The sequence below is a fragment of the Theropithecus gelada genome, chromosome 3 (genome assembly GCF_003255815.1).
Source record: "Theropithecus gelada isolate Dixy chromosome 3, Tgel_1.0, whole genome shotgun sequence".
In the NCBI taxonomy this organism is placed as follows: domain Eukaryota; kingdom Metazoa; phylum Chordata; class Mammalia; order Primates; family Cercopithecidae; genus Theropithecus; species Theropithecus gelada.
This window is the reverse complement of record NC_037670.1, coordinates 83,963,571-83,978,431: the sequence shown is the minus strand read 5'-3', so window position 1 is coordinate 83,978,431 and position 14,861 is coordinate 83,963,571. Positions and strand designations below refer to the sequence as shown.

Here is a 14,861-nt window from a genome sequence, read left to right as displayed (position 1 = left end):
TGCCCAGGCTGGAGGGCAGCTTACTACAGCCTTGACCTCCTGGACTCGAGTGTTCCTCCCACCTCAGCCTCCCGAAGTGTATATCACCATGCCTGGCTAATTTTTTTTTTTTTTTCTCTAGAGACAAGGTCTTGTTATGTTGCCCAGGCTGGTCTCAAGCAACCCTCCAACCTCAGCCTCCCAAAGTGTTAGGATTATAGGTGTGAGCCTCTACGCACAGCCAAGCATTTTTAATATTAATAATCATATTTTAATTTTGATGTGTATTGAAAAATGTAATTAGAAGATCAAATCTGCAGTTTCAAAGATATTAGTAAGAAGGCTAAATTATTCAAAATTGAGTTAATTTGCACAAACATGTTAAGTAAATAAAAGTTCTTATATATGTGAACCTAGTAAATATTACAGCAGTGGTTCTGTGATAACTGAAGTTGGGGAAACCCAGGAATTTGCCACCATTTCTGAGGTCTGCAGGAGGATGATGCAAACGTGTAGGTTTTCTCAATCTTGGCCCTATTGACTTCTGGGCTCAATCATTCTTTGTTGTTCCCTGTGCATTGCAGGCTATTTAGCAGCATCCTTGGCCTTTACCCACTATGTATAAGGAGCACACCTTCCACCTATGACAACCAAAGCGTCTCCAGACATTGCCAAATGTCCCCTAGTGGTGATTGGGAAGGGAAGTTGGGTGGCAAAATCAGCCTTAGGAACCACTGCTTAGATGAAGGAGCCAAAAATAGCCAGCTGGCACATATCAGCTGCCAAGGCTTTAAATCAGTTTTAACTAAAATGAGTCCTTGCAGAATTCCTTCAGGGTATTGACTGTGATCCTAACGCATGCAAACATGGAGGGATCATAGCAGAGAGCCAGGAAAGTAAAGATGTCCATTGACTTTGAGGCCAGAGGTGTTCGTGACTTGGCATATGCGTATTTATGACTGCTTTTACAAAATATACAAGGTAAATTTACCCTTTGCTAGACCCTAATGCACTGATTTTTTTTTTTTTTCACATTTCTTTAGAGCCAAATGGCTGAGGGAAAAAAGGAACTAGAACTCTAGCTCCCAAAACCAGAAAAAAAAAAAAAATTCCTACTGAGTTCATGTGACAGGCACCAATATTTTGGTAGTTAAAACAGTACCCAAAAAAGGGACAGTCTCTGAACAGACTAAATTGTTGATATTTTCCAACCACCGCTTTGCCTTGGAGGGACAGAAGCCACAACCGCCCAGTGTTCTCTGTGAAGCTGAGTGTCCTGCATCAGGCCCTGGGATGCTGGAGAGGATGCTGCAGATTCTGCTACCTTTGAATGACCCTTTCCCTCTCACTGGACCTTTGTCAAAAGAAAAAGGTGGCTCTCTTGAGGCTGGACCAGTGAGCCAAATTTTAAGTAAACAGAAATGGAAGGTGCTAAGCAAACAAACTCCAGCCAAATGGAATATCCAAGGTCTGGATGGCCAGCTGCCACTTTTGAGTTGTTTTCCAGCATAGAACCCTCTAGTTAGGCTGCAGCATTTCAGATTGGAAAAACCAGACCTAAGAAAACAAAATCAAACTCCCAGACTTCATTTCCTAGTCTCACAACACATCTCTGCCCAAGAGGTCCAAAAGGGTATAGGAATTGGGGAAAATATTAGAAACCACCTAATCTGACATTTTATGGAGAAAGAAACTGAGGTTAGGGAAATGAGGGGTCTTCCCTAATGGCACACAATGAGTAGGTGGCAGAATGAGGACTCAGGGAAGTCTCCTGTTGACCTAACCCACTTCTTTGTGGTCTTTTATTTTAGAAACTCCGTAAGCCAAAGAAATCCATGTTCTTTTTTCTGATACTAAGTGACTAAGATCAGCTCTAAATTCATCAACTGCTGATGTGGTACTCAGTAGAACGTCTGGGTTCAGTAGAGGATATGGAAATCATCTGGTCACCCATGGAAATAATTGCTTTTCTTTTTTAGTGCAAAGACACATGGTCTAAGTTGCTGCTGAAATTTTGGACACATGAGCCCAGGTCTGGGACTTGGCAAGCGAATAGGCCAGATGGGAACTGTTGCTTGACAAATTGAAAGTTCTTTGTTTCAGAGTGAACCAAACCTGGTCTCAGCTAATCTACCAAAACAAAAAAGCTGGGGGAGGGTATATTGTAGGGCCCATTTTGATAATTATTTTTTTGGCACAAACTACTGCTTACACCAAAAAGCACTGTGGATTTATCGTATAAATAATGACATCCCCAAAGCTGAACACTGCAAATGTAGCTGTTAGGGACTTGTTGGAGTGCTTGCTTAAAGTATGTTATTGTAGTATTGAATATCTCTATGGAGTGCTGCTTCACCCCAAGGCAAACTATGGGTTTAAAAATAGATCAGTCCAACTGGATCTTACAATTGCTAAACAGCTAACTGCTTTAGAGGAGCAAACTCAAATTCATTTAGAAAAATGAAAAGATGAAGAGTTGATTTTCACCAGACAATCGATACGTATTATTAATACCTTGTATTTACAAAGTACTTTTATATTAAGACCTAAAACTCTGATTATAACCTACATAGGGGAATAAAAAATGGTGATTTTCCTCAATTTATAAAACAAGGTAATTCAGAGTAAGAAAATGCCTCCAGAAGGCCTGGTTTTTATTTCCCTACTAGACTTCCAGGCCACATTTGATTTCTTTTATGCATTTTGAAACATTTGCTATCTGGTTGTTCTCTTCCAAAATGAATTCAAGGTGATTCCACTTATGTTCCCCTGAAAAGGGTTTTTACTTAAAATATAGTCTAGTATTTGTGCATTTCCTATACTAATCATTCTTTCACTATGGAATCTTTAAGATGATTATGCATGTGCACACCACACAATTCATTCTTCTTTCTCCAAGATAGTGATTTTTGACCTTTCTTAAGCCAAAGACCCTTTATGAAATATAATGAAGGCTCCATAGATGCTGTCTCAGCAATATGGACACATAAATGGACATACAAAATTTTGTTATAAAATGAAACTATAAATGTTGCTTTGGAATCTGCCTTACTAAGATTTGGAAGCATAAGAGGTGATAGAACTGGCTCCCTTATGAAAGATAAGACCAAAATTATAAGCATATTTGAGCATATTGAAAGTAGTTAAGTAATGAATAAAAGTCAAGATTGAATCTTTCATTAGATAATTGGGTAATTTGCTTTCTCAATAGAAGGTGACACAGAAATGCTTGTAGAATAAAAAAAAAATTCTTTCTGGAAGGAACTTAGAGAAGTAGTTCTCTACTTCTATACATGAAGTATAAAACCATCGTGTTTTATACTTGGTTGGCATGGCAGCTTGAGAACTCAAACCCTATTATTCTCAACTCTCAGGCGAGAGTTCCTTTTCCTATTGGATGCTGCCCCATGAATTTCTATGGCTTCTGTGGTTATTAGGCCTTTATTTAGTCCTTGCAGCATCGTAGTTACGTGTATATGGTATAAACAAGAAGCTGATTGCCCTTCTCTACTGACATTAATTGGTGTTCATTTTCCCACCATAACATGGCTAAATAACATAATTATTAACATGTTACATTAAGAAATATGTCCTGCCAGGCACAGTGGCTCATGCCTGTAATCCTAGCAGTTTGGGAGGCTGAGGCTGGAGAATCACTTGAGGCCTGGAGTTCAAGAGCAGCGTGGGTAAAATAACTAGACCCCATTTTTGCAAAACATTTTTTTTAAATTAGGTGGGCATTGTGGCACATGTCTGTAGTCCCAGCTACTCAGAACACTGAGGTGGGAGGATTGCTTGAGCCAGGAGGTAGAGGCTGCAGTGAACCATGATGGTGCCACTGTAGTGCAGCCTGGACAACAGATCAAGACCCTGTCTCTATAAAAAGAAAAAAGAAAAAAAGAATATGTTCATATTCACATACATCTTTAAATGATGGTCAGCTGTCTCAATATTCTCAGGGTTCTGCATTTTTACAGACCTCACAACACTCAGGCCTTTGGTCTCTGTACTTACAACATATTGCTTTATTAATAAAGTGTTTTGCTGTTCATAGACTAAATGCCACCAAAGTCATATACTTTGTATGGGGTTTTGGTGATAGGCCAGGGCACCACATGTGCTGACTGGTGCTCTTTTTATAGTAAAACAGCCTTATGAAAGCAAAAATTTATTGTGAAACTGTTTGGGGCATGCCAAATATCATAGGCAGTTAGCTCTTTGCTAACTGTAGAAACCCAGAGAATAGAATTCGGAGTGTTTTCTTAAGGAAGGGGCAATGAACACTTTGTGCCTGGGAGATTGAATGCTGCCAAGAAAGGGTTTCACTGCCCGGGACATAGTGGGGGAAGAAATGGAGACTAAGTTCAACCTCTCCAAGATGGCCACAGGCGGGGGTGTTTTTTCTTCCAAAAGTATAAGAAAGCAAGAGAACCCAGTTTTGTTTTTAATACTTTTTGTTGTTGTTGTTTTCTAGGTGGAAAAGTGTGGATTCGCTAGAAATTGGAACTTGATTCCATTTTCTAAGATCCATTGTCTACATTATCTGCAGCTGAGAGCTTCTACTCAGGGGGCAAGGTGTCTGGCAGTTTTGATTTCAGAAAAGTGTTATTTCTGTAGTTTAATGCAAATAATATGACATTTCCTTCTTAAGTAAATATACATAAATACACACACACACACACAAACACATCTCTGTTTCCTTGTTTTGTTTTTGTTTTTGTTTGTTTTTGACAAGAGATTGCCTTCATATGATGGTCTAGACGTGACTTTCTTTTATATGTGCTATTTTGAGCAGAGGGAGAACTGAGAAAAAGAAGGAAGGCCATCTGAATTTAGATAGGTGTAAAATCAAAGAGGAAGAAGGTAGTGTTTAAGGCTAAAATAAATTGTCCTGTAAATTATCCCACTGACCCTGGAATTGACAGAGTCACTTTTGGTTTCCACAGAGCCCCTTATCAATCACATTCATTTGGAGTTGGGAGGTACAATTTGCCTTCTTGTATGTTCTGAGATGTAAGACCAATTTTCTTGTTTGATTAAGTGATTTATTCATCGTTAAGGCTAACTTCCCAAATAGTCATTTTTATTTTGTAAAAATAAAGTTTGGAAGAGAAAGGGAATGAGATGAGATTTGTAGATGAGATTTTTATTATTGCTATTGTTTTATTATTATTTTTATTATTTTGTTATTAATATTACTCAATATGTAGTTGCTTATAATGTATTTCACAAAGAAATTTAGAAATGGGAGATATTCCTTAAAAAAGATTTCAATTTTTTTTAGAGTAACTTCTGGAATCCCAAACATACATTCCTAGGTGATAAATACATGGCTGAAAAGCCAAGTTCATATTGAAAGTGTAGGTACAACTTAATGACAGCAATGTTAATCGTGCTTTTCTGTGTGCATGCATTTTTTAAGTTTCCTACATGTGAAGTACAATGCCTGGCAGTCACAAATAAACCTTGACCAAAGAGAGGATATTACTGATCACAATTTTTAAATGGCTTATTCAAGACAGCACTACATTTACAGTTCACTTTTATCAAGTGGAAGCATCTCGGAGCCGCCATCTATTTTGTGTCTATATTTGTAGACAATGGATGCCAAGTTCATTATTCTACAAAGCTATGAGCATGCCTTTGTGAATTACTATTAATAGATAAAGTAGAGATCCGAGGCACTTACATGAGTAAATAGAAGAAAACCCCACACCATCCACAATATCCTGATATTGAGGAGGGAAAGAGTATTTTATAGACCGAAATTGACCAAATAATCAATGCACTCAATCAAATTAATTCAATCATGGCCCAAAACTTCATTGCTTCTTGCCACCCTGAGCTGACATCATCCACCTGCAGCTGACCAACGTGTGCACTATGTGCTTCCATGCCTCCTGCTTAGTGGGCATCAGGCAAGTGGACGTGCTTTGCTCAACAGTAGCCCATGAACAGCAATTGAGTAGGAGATGGTGGGGGTAGCAGGGATTCATGGCTGAAGGTCAATTTATTTTCAGATATTCCTTTTAGATTGAGCAACACATACTTCTTTTGGAAAATCTGATGGTAGATGAGTCAGCTTACTCGGATTGCATTTCAGGTGGAAGCCACAAATCCTACCACATAATTCTGCCCACTGCATGCCTCATATTCACATTCTCAACTGGATGTCAACCTGAGCTTGTGAAGGTTACGATAGTTAAATGTATTAAGTGCTTAGTATGTGCTGGGTATTGTTCTGTTTCCCATCTATTACCGTATTTAATCCTCACAGTAACACAAATAACGTTGTACTCTTCTTATCACCATCTTATAACGAGGTTGCTGGAGCTCAGTTGGGTTGTGTTATCTACCTAAGGTCATGCAGTCAGTGTGGAGTAAGGATTCTCACCTGGCTTCAGTTCTCATCACCTAAGGGTGTGGTCTAGCCTTTTAATAAGGTTCAGCTCTTGAGTTAAAACCTAATCTCTTTGGAAAGGCCCTGGTAAATATGAGGGCCAAATTAAAGGTAAGCTACAAACTTTCAGGCGAACCACAGTAAATAATGTTCTTGATGTCATTTAGACATAACAGAAGAGTTTGCCAGTTTTGTTGTTGAAAGTGCACAGGGCATTGGGTTTGTATCCTCTGGTCTTCTCAACATGGTTTTAATACATCTCTTTTAGAATGAAGTGTCTATGTTGAAAAATGAGGTGGCCCAGCTGAAACAGTTGTTGTTAACACATAAAGACTGCCCAATAACAGCCATGCAGAAAGAATCACAAGGATATCTAAGTAAGTCACTGACTTTTTCACTTTTCTTTAGTGTCCAATTTTTTTTTGCCACTAAGTTTGCACTGAATTTGATTGAAAGAGCAAAAGTAAAGTGTAGATTTTACTTCCAGGCAGATATACAAGAATTCTTGAGTGGCTTCCAGACTATTCTTCCAAGGGGATCCCTTTTTCCTGACCCCTGTGCAACACCATGCCCACCACCTCCTGATAATTTCTGGCTACTCCTTCCCTGGCATTTCGAAGTATTAAAAAAAATACCAAATTCCAATTTTGCAGCCAGTAAGAAAAGAGCCAGCTGAAGCCCAAGTACTAGTGGCCCCGCAGTCTCCTTCAGAAATCTGTGGGCTGGGGCCCAGGCCTTGGGTGAATTACATCCAGTGCCTCCAGAAACACTGCATGTTACTCCCTGGGCTGAAAAGCTAGTGACTGACCTCAGTTTCTCAATATGTAACATGATCCCTTCCTTCAGACCCCGGTTTCTGCATCTGGAATGCCAGTTGGTTAAATGCTAGTTGAATAGGGATGGTGGGAGGAGCAGGGATTCATGGCTGAAGGTCAATTTATTTTCAAATAATTTTTTAGATTGAGCAACACAGATTCTCCCACCACATGTGAGTATTTTTCCACATTTGATATATGGATGGCTATTTGAAAGACAAGATGGGGAAGTTCACATGTCCATGACTTAAACACATCAAATCATTTTACTGATACAGAAAGCATGGCTTTGCTTGTAGATATAAACTGGAAAGGCATAGCATTGTGACAACAGTTGAAAATAAAGTTTTGAAATTAACTTTCAGAAGAAAATGTGCGAAACTTCTATTTCAAGTAAATATCCGGTACTATTTCTCTGAGGAGTCCACAAGTCCATACAAAAAAGACCTATATTGGTGTGTGTGTATGTGTGTGTGTTGTCTTTTTTTTTTTCTCTCTAGGTCCGGAGAGTAGCCCTCCTGCTAGTCCTGTCCCAGCTTGCTCCCAGCAACAAGTCATCCAGCATAATACCATCACTACTTCCTCATCAGTCAGCGAGGTGGTAGGAAGCTCCACCCTCAGCCAGCTCACCACTCACAGAACAGACCTGAATCCAATTCTTTAAAATGCACCATCAGACCTGGCCTCCAAGAAGAGCTGTAGCGTACCATGCGTCCTTTCTTTTAAGGGCATTTTTAGAATTAACTCAGACCTGGAAGACTCCTCAGTTCTTCAAAGACTGGCTTTCATTTTTATAGTCATTATGGAAATGTTGTCTTTTATACTTAGTTATATAAGAAAAAAGGGAGTTATGCAATTAATATCTATCAGCTTGGGAAACGCTTTGGTGCTTTTCTCCAATTTTCTGGTACCAGTTACTTGTTTATAAACTGAACCTTTTCTGTATATAGCCATGGTTTCATTCTTATCAGTCCAACCCTTTGCCTGAAACACTGAATCTTGTTAAACCACAGCTTTTAGCCAAAATGAGGCATACCTAGATGTCAAGTAAGACAGATCCAAGGTAACTGGGTAGAAAATCTTTTGACATCTTAACTCATGTTGAGTTTGTGCTGTGGTGTCACCAGAATCCCAGATAAACACACAGCCTTTCCCATAACTTTTTGTGTCTTACTATAAAATATTATAAGATTCATTGATGTCCAAATAACACCACCGAGCGTCTCTTCACTTCTCCTTCTCCTCTTGGTCCACTTGCTAATGCCCAGTTTTCTTCTCCATTTCCACTTTTTCTTGGGCTCCCTGTTTACTCTTCATTTTGACTTCCTTCTGTTTTATTTTTTTTCCCTTTAGCATTGCATGTGAAGAAGAAAATAATGTTTAAAGGAAAAAAAAAAAAAGCAAACCTCCAAAACGTGGACCTAACCATTGCTTCACTTACACGTCACCCACAGCTGGAGTTCATTCAACTCTTGCTTTTCACAAAATAGTAACCAGGAGACGTTTAATGTGCCTGATTTAATGTTTTTAATAATCAGAGCAAATGAAAGGTGGCTTAGCTATAAGTGAAGCACGGTTGAATACCAGCTGGGGAGACACTAGGGAAGGGAGCTTTGTAAGCCTTGATTGTGAAAGTCCAAATTTTGATGTGGGGCTATAACATGACACCCTTGGATTGCAACTGGTTTTATATGACCTGTCTATAACATTGAAAATCCATGTACTATATAATAATTCAGAAGGGCTCTATTCACTACACGGATTACATTGTTCAGTCATCAGCTGCTAATAGCCTAAGATTTATTATTTTTTTTTCTTAAGCCTATGGAACCGGCTTTGCTGTTCTGGGGGGTGAAAATAGACTAACTACTGGAGAAACAAAGAGAGAAAGAAAACCCAGTGTTTCCATAGGGGCACTTTTAGCCTTCCCACGACAGTTCAGCACTCTTTGACTGCTGAAGGAACCCCATGGATGAGGCGCAGGCTACTTCACTCTTTTTTTTCTTTTTTTTGAGACAGAGTCTCACCTATTGCCCAGGCTGAAGTGCAGAGGTGCACTTCACAGATCACTGCAGATCACAGATCACAGAACACTGCAGCATCAACCCCCGAGTTCAAGCGATCCTTCCACCTCCGCCTCCCGGGTAGCTGGGACCACAGGTTCACACAACCATGCCTGGCTACTTTATTTTTACTTTTATTTTAAAATAAAAGATAAGGTCTCTCTTATGTTGCCCAGGCTAGTCTCAAACGATCCTACTTCTTCGTCCCAAAGTGTTGGGATTGTAGGCGTGAGCCGCTGCACCCAGCCTACTTCCCTCTTCTGAATTATTCTGATTTATTTTCAACAACTTTTGTGAACTTGCGCATGATACAAAGCAGATAGTCCCTGAACCACAGTCGTGCCTCCTTGAAACAAGCCATTCTACTGTGCTAATGTTTTAATATCGCATCTCACAAATAACAGGGGTGAATGTTTCTCTCTAGCAATCTAGGCAGGTGCTGGTGTTTCATCTCCATTTGAATGCTTGACCCCTTAACGTGTGTATGTGTGTGTGTATGTGTGTGTGTGTTCATGGGTTTTAAAAGAACAGTATTTTACAAAAGGTGTAGCTTTTATAAGAGTTCAGAAAAGGGAAGGATGTGTTTTTTTCTCTCACTATAGTATAAGAATCTATTTTGGAGAAAAAAAGAAAATATGAGGGTCTCGAAGCATGATTTTTATATAACTAGTTTCAGTTTTATCCAATAACTTACTTTTTAAATCAATATTTATCAACAATCTTTCCATGTATGCAGTGCTTTCAAAAGATGGTTTTGAGTGTCCAGTGAAACTTATGACTTGGGTATATGGTTGAAGAATCAAAACAAAAGCAAAAAAAAAAAAAAAAAAAACCAAAAAGAGAAAAGAGAAAAAAAGAAAAAATGCAAATGAAATAATTTTCTATTATATTTTAGACAAACATATCATTTTCAAGTATTTTAAATACTGAATTCATAGTTGTTGTTTTTTAAATTCCAACAGTAACAGCTGAATGGTTTAATCTGACTGGCTTCCTAAGAAATGTTTAAGACTCAGCTTTAAAAAGAAGTTAACATTCATATCTCTGTTTTGAAATCAAAAATAATATTTCAAAATTCTTTCCTAGGACTGACTATCTGTCTCCCCTCCCCCTACAAAAGGAAAAAGAGTGCATTAAAATGTTTAGTTGGGTTTTTTAATTTTTAATTTTTATTTTATGTTTTGCTTTGTTAAGTAAAATTTTTTCTTTACTGCATGCATAGCACTTAATAAAATGGATTTTTTAAAAATCCACTAGTAATATCAGAATGTCCAGGGAGTGATTGTCGTTACAATGATGGTTTAGTTTACTTCTGTTCCACCTTTTGATTGAAATATTTAGTTGTTAGGCTGAAAGCCTCTGCAGTTAAGAACTTGCCTGAGTTTTCTTCGTTCAGCAACTTGACAGTTTGACTGATGTGCATTATATATAGCTCAATTATGTCTGTTTTTTATGCTAAGTAGGAAAACCAACCACACACATTAGCAAACCGGCCTCAACATATAATTAGAATAAACTGTCTTCTTGTTCTACTCAGGGCCTTTAGGTGTGTTCATTCATGGTATGGAAATACAGTAAATGAAAGATTCCAACTAGTTGTCAGTGCTTCTTGAAAATTCCAAACAGAAAGAGACATTGGTCAGATCCAACACATGGCTTATCAATATTAAGTCTTTTACCTAAAGGCCCAGCAGTCACCAGACAACAGAATAATCAATCTGCCTGAAAAATCCCTCCTCCTTGTCTTACACTTTTTGCCTATTTGGGAGAATATCTTTGTACTCCATTCTCCTCCCTCAACCAGTTATTGTGTCACCCATCCATGTGTTCATTAATCAATTATCATGGCCTTCAGAGCACCTGTCCTAAGGAGGGAAAATCCTGCCACACTGCCTCTCCCCATTCATGTGTGGTTTTCTTGATCGGCGAGATCTGTCTCTGAAGTCACTGCCAGCCTCCCTGGGAACGTCTATAGTACCTCCCCTGCCTTATGTGATGGGAGTTAACAACTCAGATAAGTACACCTGAGAGCATTTCTACCAGGTAAACTCTCACCTAAATGGAGGTGTCCACATCTTAATTGTTTCTCCTTGACATATTTCTCAATCCACGATGCCAGGAGAAGTAGAGCGAAAATCCCAGCCATGGATGAATGTACTGATTTGAAAGCCAAGTGTTAAGTTGGATGTTTTCCCGTCACACTACTACTCAGCCCTCTCCTGCTCCCACATCAATGGATGCAAGTCACAATCTTAACACAGCCTGTGGGAGACAAGCAGTTTGTGTGCTCTCACAGTATATATTATAGTAATTAGGGTGACTTAGAGCAAATACTCTTCAGATCCTATGTAGTCAGTGAAACAGGGAGAGTGTATTCTGATAGAGGGATGTCGATGGTGAATGTTCTGCTGGTTGTTGCCTGTTAAGTAAACTTTAGTGTGTAAGTCGAGTTTGTCATTAAAATCGTAAACCAGCTACGGTAACAGACAAGCCTTTGGCTGGGGAGTTTTAAGCCTCAGTAACTGCTATAAAACTAGCCATCCAGTTAGGATAGAATGTGTTTCTTTCTGGTTAAAAAAAGAAAAAACCATCTAAGAAAATATATATGTATGTATGTGTGTATACAGTGGAATTCAAGGACCAAAGCAAAATTTGAACAGGAATCTATTAATTTAGAATTTTATAAGATATTTATTAATAAATGTTATTTTTAAACATTCCATTTGAACAGTATTCTGTAGGATCTACTTGTTTTTAAAGTGTTAGTCCATAATAAACTACTATAGTTGTGTGTATTTTCATTTTTCAGGGTTTCAAATGGCTATTCTCCATCATTTGGTGGAAATGTTTGCTTAGATCTCTGTGCACAGACATTTCAAGGATTTTTATTGCTCTGTGAGTTATTTTTTAATCAACACTCTGAACAGTTTTATTAAAACATTTATTTCTTTTTTCATTTTTAAAGTAAGCTCTTTCATTTAGGAAGCAGAGTTCAGCTAAAGGGAATCAGTAACTATAACTGGAACAGCTTTCTTGTAGAAGTGTAAAAACAACTTCATCTCTGCCTCTCTCCATCCCACCCCAATTTCCTAGAAAGCCTTGCACTATTCAGCTCCCTTAGTGCTTTTTGTCCCTTCCCGAACAATATGCAGTAGCTTTAAGCCATTCAAGCTCCATTATGCAGTATATCTGAGAAGGGAAAGGAAACAACCCATTTAAATTTGAATAAAACCGTGCCTATGCGAACAGCAATTTAGAATCTCTTTTCTGCTTTTAAAATAATTTATATTTTAAAATTGCACTTTAGCTTTTTGATCCCTTTGTATTTCTCTTACTCTCTTTCTAACCTCTTCTCTGTCCTCAAACTTGCCTTTGCTCTCCTTTACAATGCCCCTTACCCCTCCTTCAAGGCTCTGAGCGGCATCATTTAAAATACTTTACAGATATTTGCACCAGGTACATTTATGTGCATCCATTGGTAGCACAGCTGAGACCTGTGTCTCACATCAGCCTAGGTGAAGCATACTACAAGAATGCCAAGGAGAAGAGCCAGTACACTATATGGTTTATACTCTTTATCCTTTTATTCATAGCATGTTTTTTAAAAAATATTTTATTATGCAACAGATGTGAGGCAGCAGCTAAGCTAGACTTAAGAATTTTCTCTCATCTTCCAAACCAAAGTGTCCTGAATAAGCCAGGAGACTTATTCTTTTGTGCGCCCTGGTGCACATCTGACTGTTGTCCTAGCCATAGACTCTCTGAGGGCACTGAAAGAACAGTGGCCCTATCGATTTCATTCCTAGGTCTCAAAAATACAATGTTGCCTTGTAACATAATTAGGGACAGCACCTCTAATTCACAATTATAATCTAAGGTAGGATAAGACGACACAGCAGCAATAAACTTACAAGTAAAATTCAATACCAAAACAAACACAAAGAAATTTAAAAAACAAAAAACCTAGCTCGTCATGTTGTGAAAATGAAAAAGTGTATGTCCATTCAAAATATTTTACTATTTCTTGTGGAGTTTTTCAGTGCTGTAATGCTTGTAGCCAAATTGCTTAAAGAGTGTTTATATATTTTTTTCCTTATAAATTGTCTATTTTTTAAAAAAAAAACTATTTAACCACAGCTGAAGTGGGGGGTAAGGCCAAATTGCCAACATTTGTTAAAAGATTAATACTCTTAAGTGGCACTCTGATACCTTTCCAACTTGTCATCAGAAAGGAATCAATAATTACCAATTGTTGTATTTAGACCAACTTACAATATCTAGCTCATTAGAAGCCAGGATCTAGAAAGCTCCTTCTAAGCCATTTAAGATATTCTTACATTGAGCTTCATATTATAGAACTTTATAGGATTGGATTTTTTACAATAGAATAATTTAGCCTCAGGACTGAGAATGTGGAAGCTGAATAAATTAGCTTTAAATACATCATTAAAATTTTATGCACAATAAGCTCATTAGATTCTAGTTTTCTCCTTTAGAATACCAATGCCACAGACACTGCAGGAGATAATGAAAGGTATCAGTTGTGCTGAATGGAGTGGGTTTAAGAGAAAGGACCCTTCCCAACCAGCAGCCAGTAAAAAATACAACCTACTCACTTTTTTCCCTTCTAAGTTCTGCTAAATCACATCTGCCTCATAGAGAAAGGAATGTTGCCTTTGAGAACTGTCTTGGAGAAAAGATAAGCTTGAAATGTTCTCTCTAAAGAGGACATAGGGTTTGGGATCCTCTGAAAAGGCCCAGAAAAATAGCTCAGTTCTAACACAATGTTCTAGGACAATTGGAATATAAATATTGTCCAAAAATATAATTAAAAGAAAAAAGTTTAGCACTGTGTAAAGTAAGTGTTAACAGAGGAAGTCCCAAAAAGGTGCTGTCACTTTAAGTTCTGGACTTGGGGTTGTTTGTATTTGTAAACAGCAAAGCATTTGTGTTTGTTTGTCTATTTGTAAAGCAACCACCTTCCTTATTGGAAGGAGAAAAAAAGGGGTACATACATGTAAATACTTGCTGCAGCATTTAATATGTTTAATTTTGTGTTAAGCTTTTTGTTGCATCGTGAACACATTTATTGTTACCAATGGACAATGAGTTCATTAAGACTGTTCAACTAGGTCAGATTTTTACATCTCTTTCTAGCAAGAAGAGACAAGATTTTGTGCATTTGTACAAATGTTAATATCACTGCAATTCCAATATAATAAAGCACTCAAATGCAAATAATATATGTCACCTTTGTATGATGAAATTTGGGATTGGGGGTAATGACATGTATTCCTCACATACTCTTGTCAGAGGCATGTGAATCAGAGCAACTCCATCTTGAATAGGAGCTGGGTAAAATAAGGCTGAGACCTACTGGGCTGCATTCCCAGATGATTAAGGCATTCTAAGTCAGTGGATGACATAGGAAGTTGGCACAAGATACAGGTCATAAAGACCTTTCTGATAAAACGGTTTGCAGTAATGAAGCCAGCTAAATCCCACCAAAACCAAGATGGCGACAAGAGTGACCTTAGGTCATCCTCACTGCGACACTCCCATCAGCACCATGACAGTTTCCAAATGCCATGGCAATGTCAGGAA

At 38.1% G+C, this 14,861-nt stretch overlaps 1 protein-coding gene across 5 annotated transcripts in view; it reads left to right on the top strand.

The window, feature by feature from the left end:
- The window catches only part of CREB5 (cAMP responsive element binding protein 5), a 418,280-nt gene extending 403,782 nt beyond the window's left edge, over positions 1-14,498 (top strand). For 3 of the 5 annotated variants that reach the window (XM_025380685.1, XM_025380688.1, XM_025380690.1), the window contains 2 exons: positions 6,648-6,756; positions 7,695-14,498. In XM_025380685.1, coding sequence (XP_025236470.1) covers positions 6,648-6,756; positions 7,695-7,858 — 273 coding nt within the window. In that variant the 3' untranslated portion in view covers positions 7,859-14,498. The remainder of the gene's footprint in view (positions 1-6,647; positions 6,757-7,694) is intronic. The other 2 variants (XM_025380689.1, XM_025380686.1) reach the window with 2 other exon arrangements.
- The last annotated feature ends 363 nt before the right edge of the window (positions 14,499-14,861 follow it).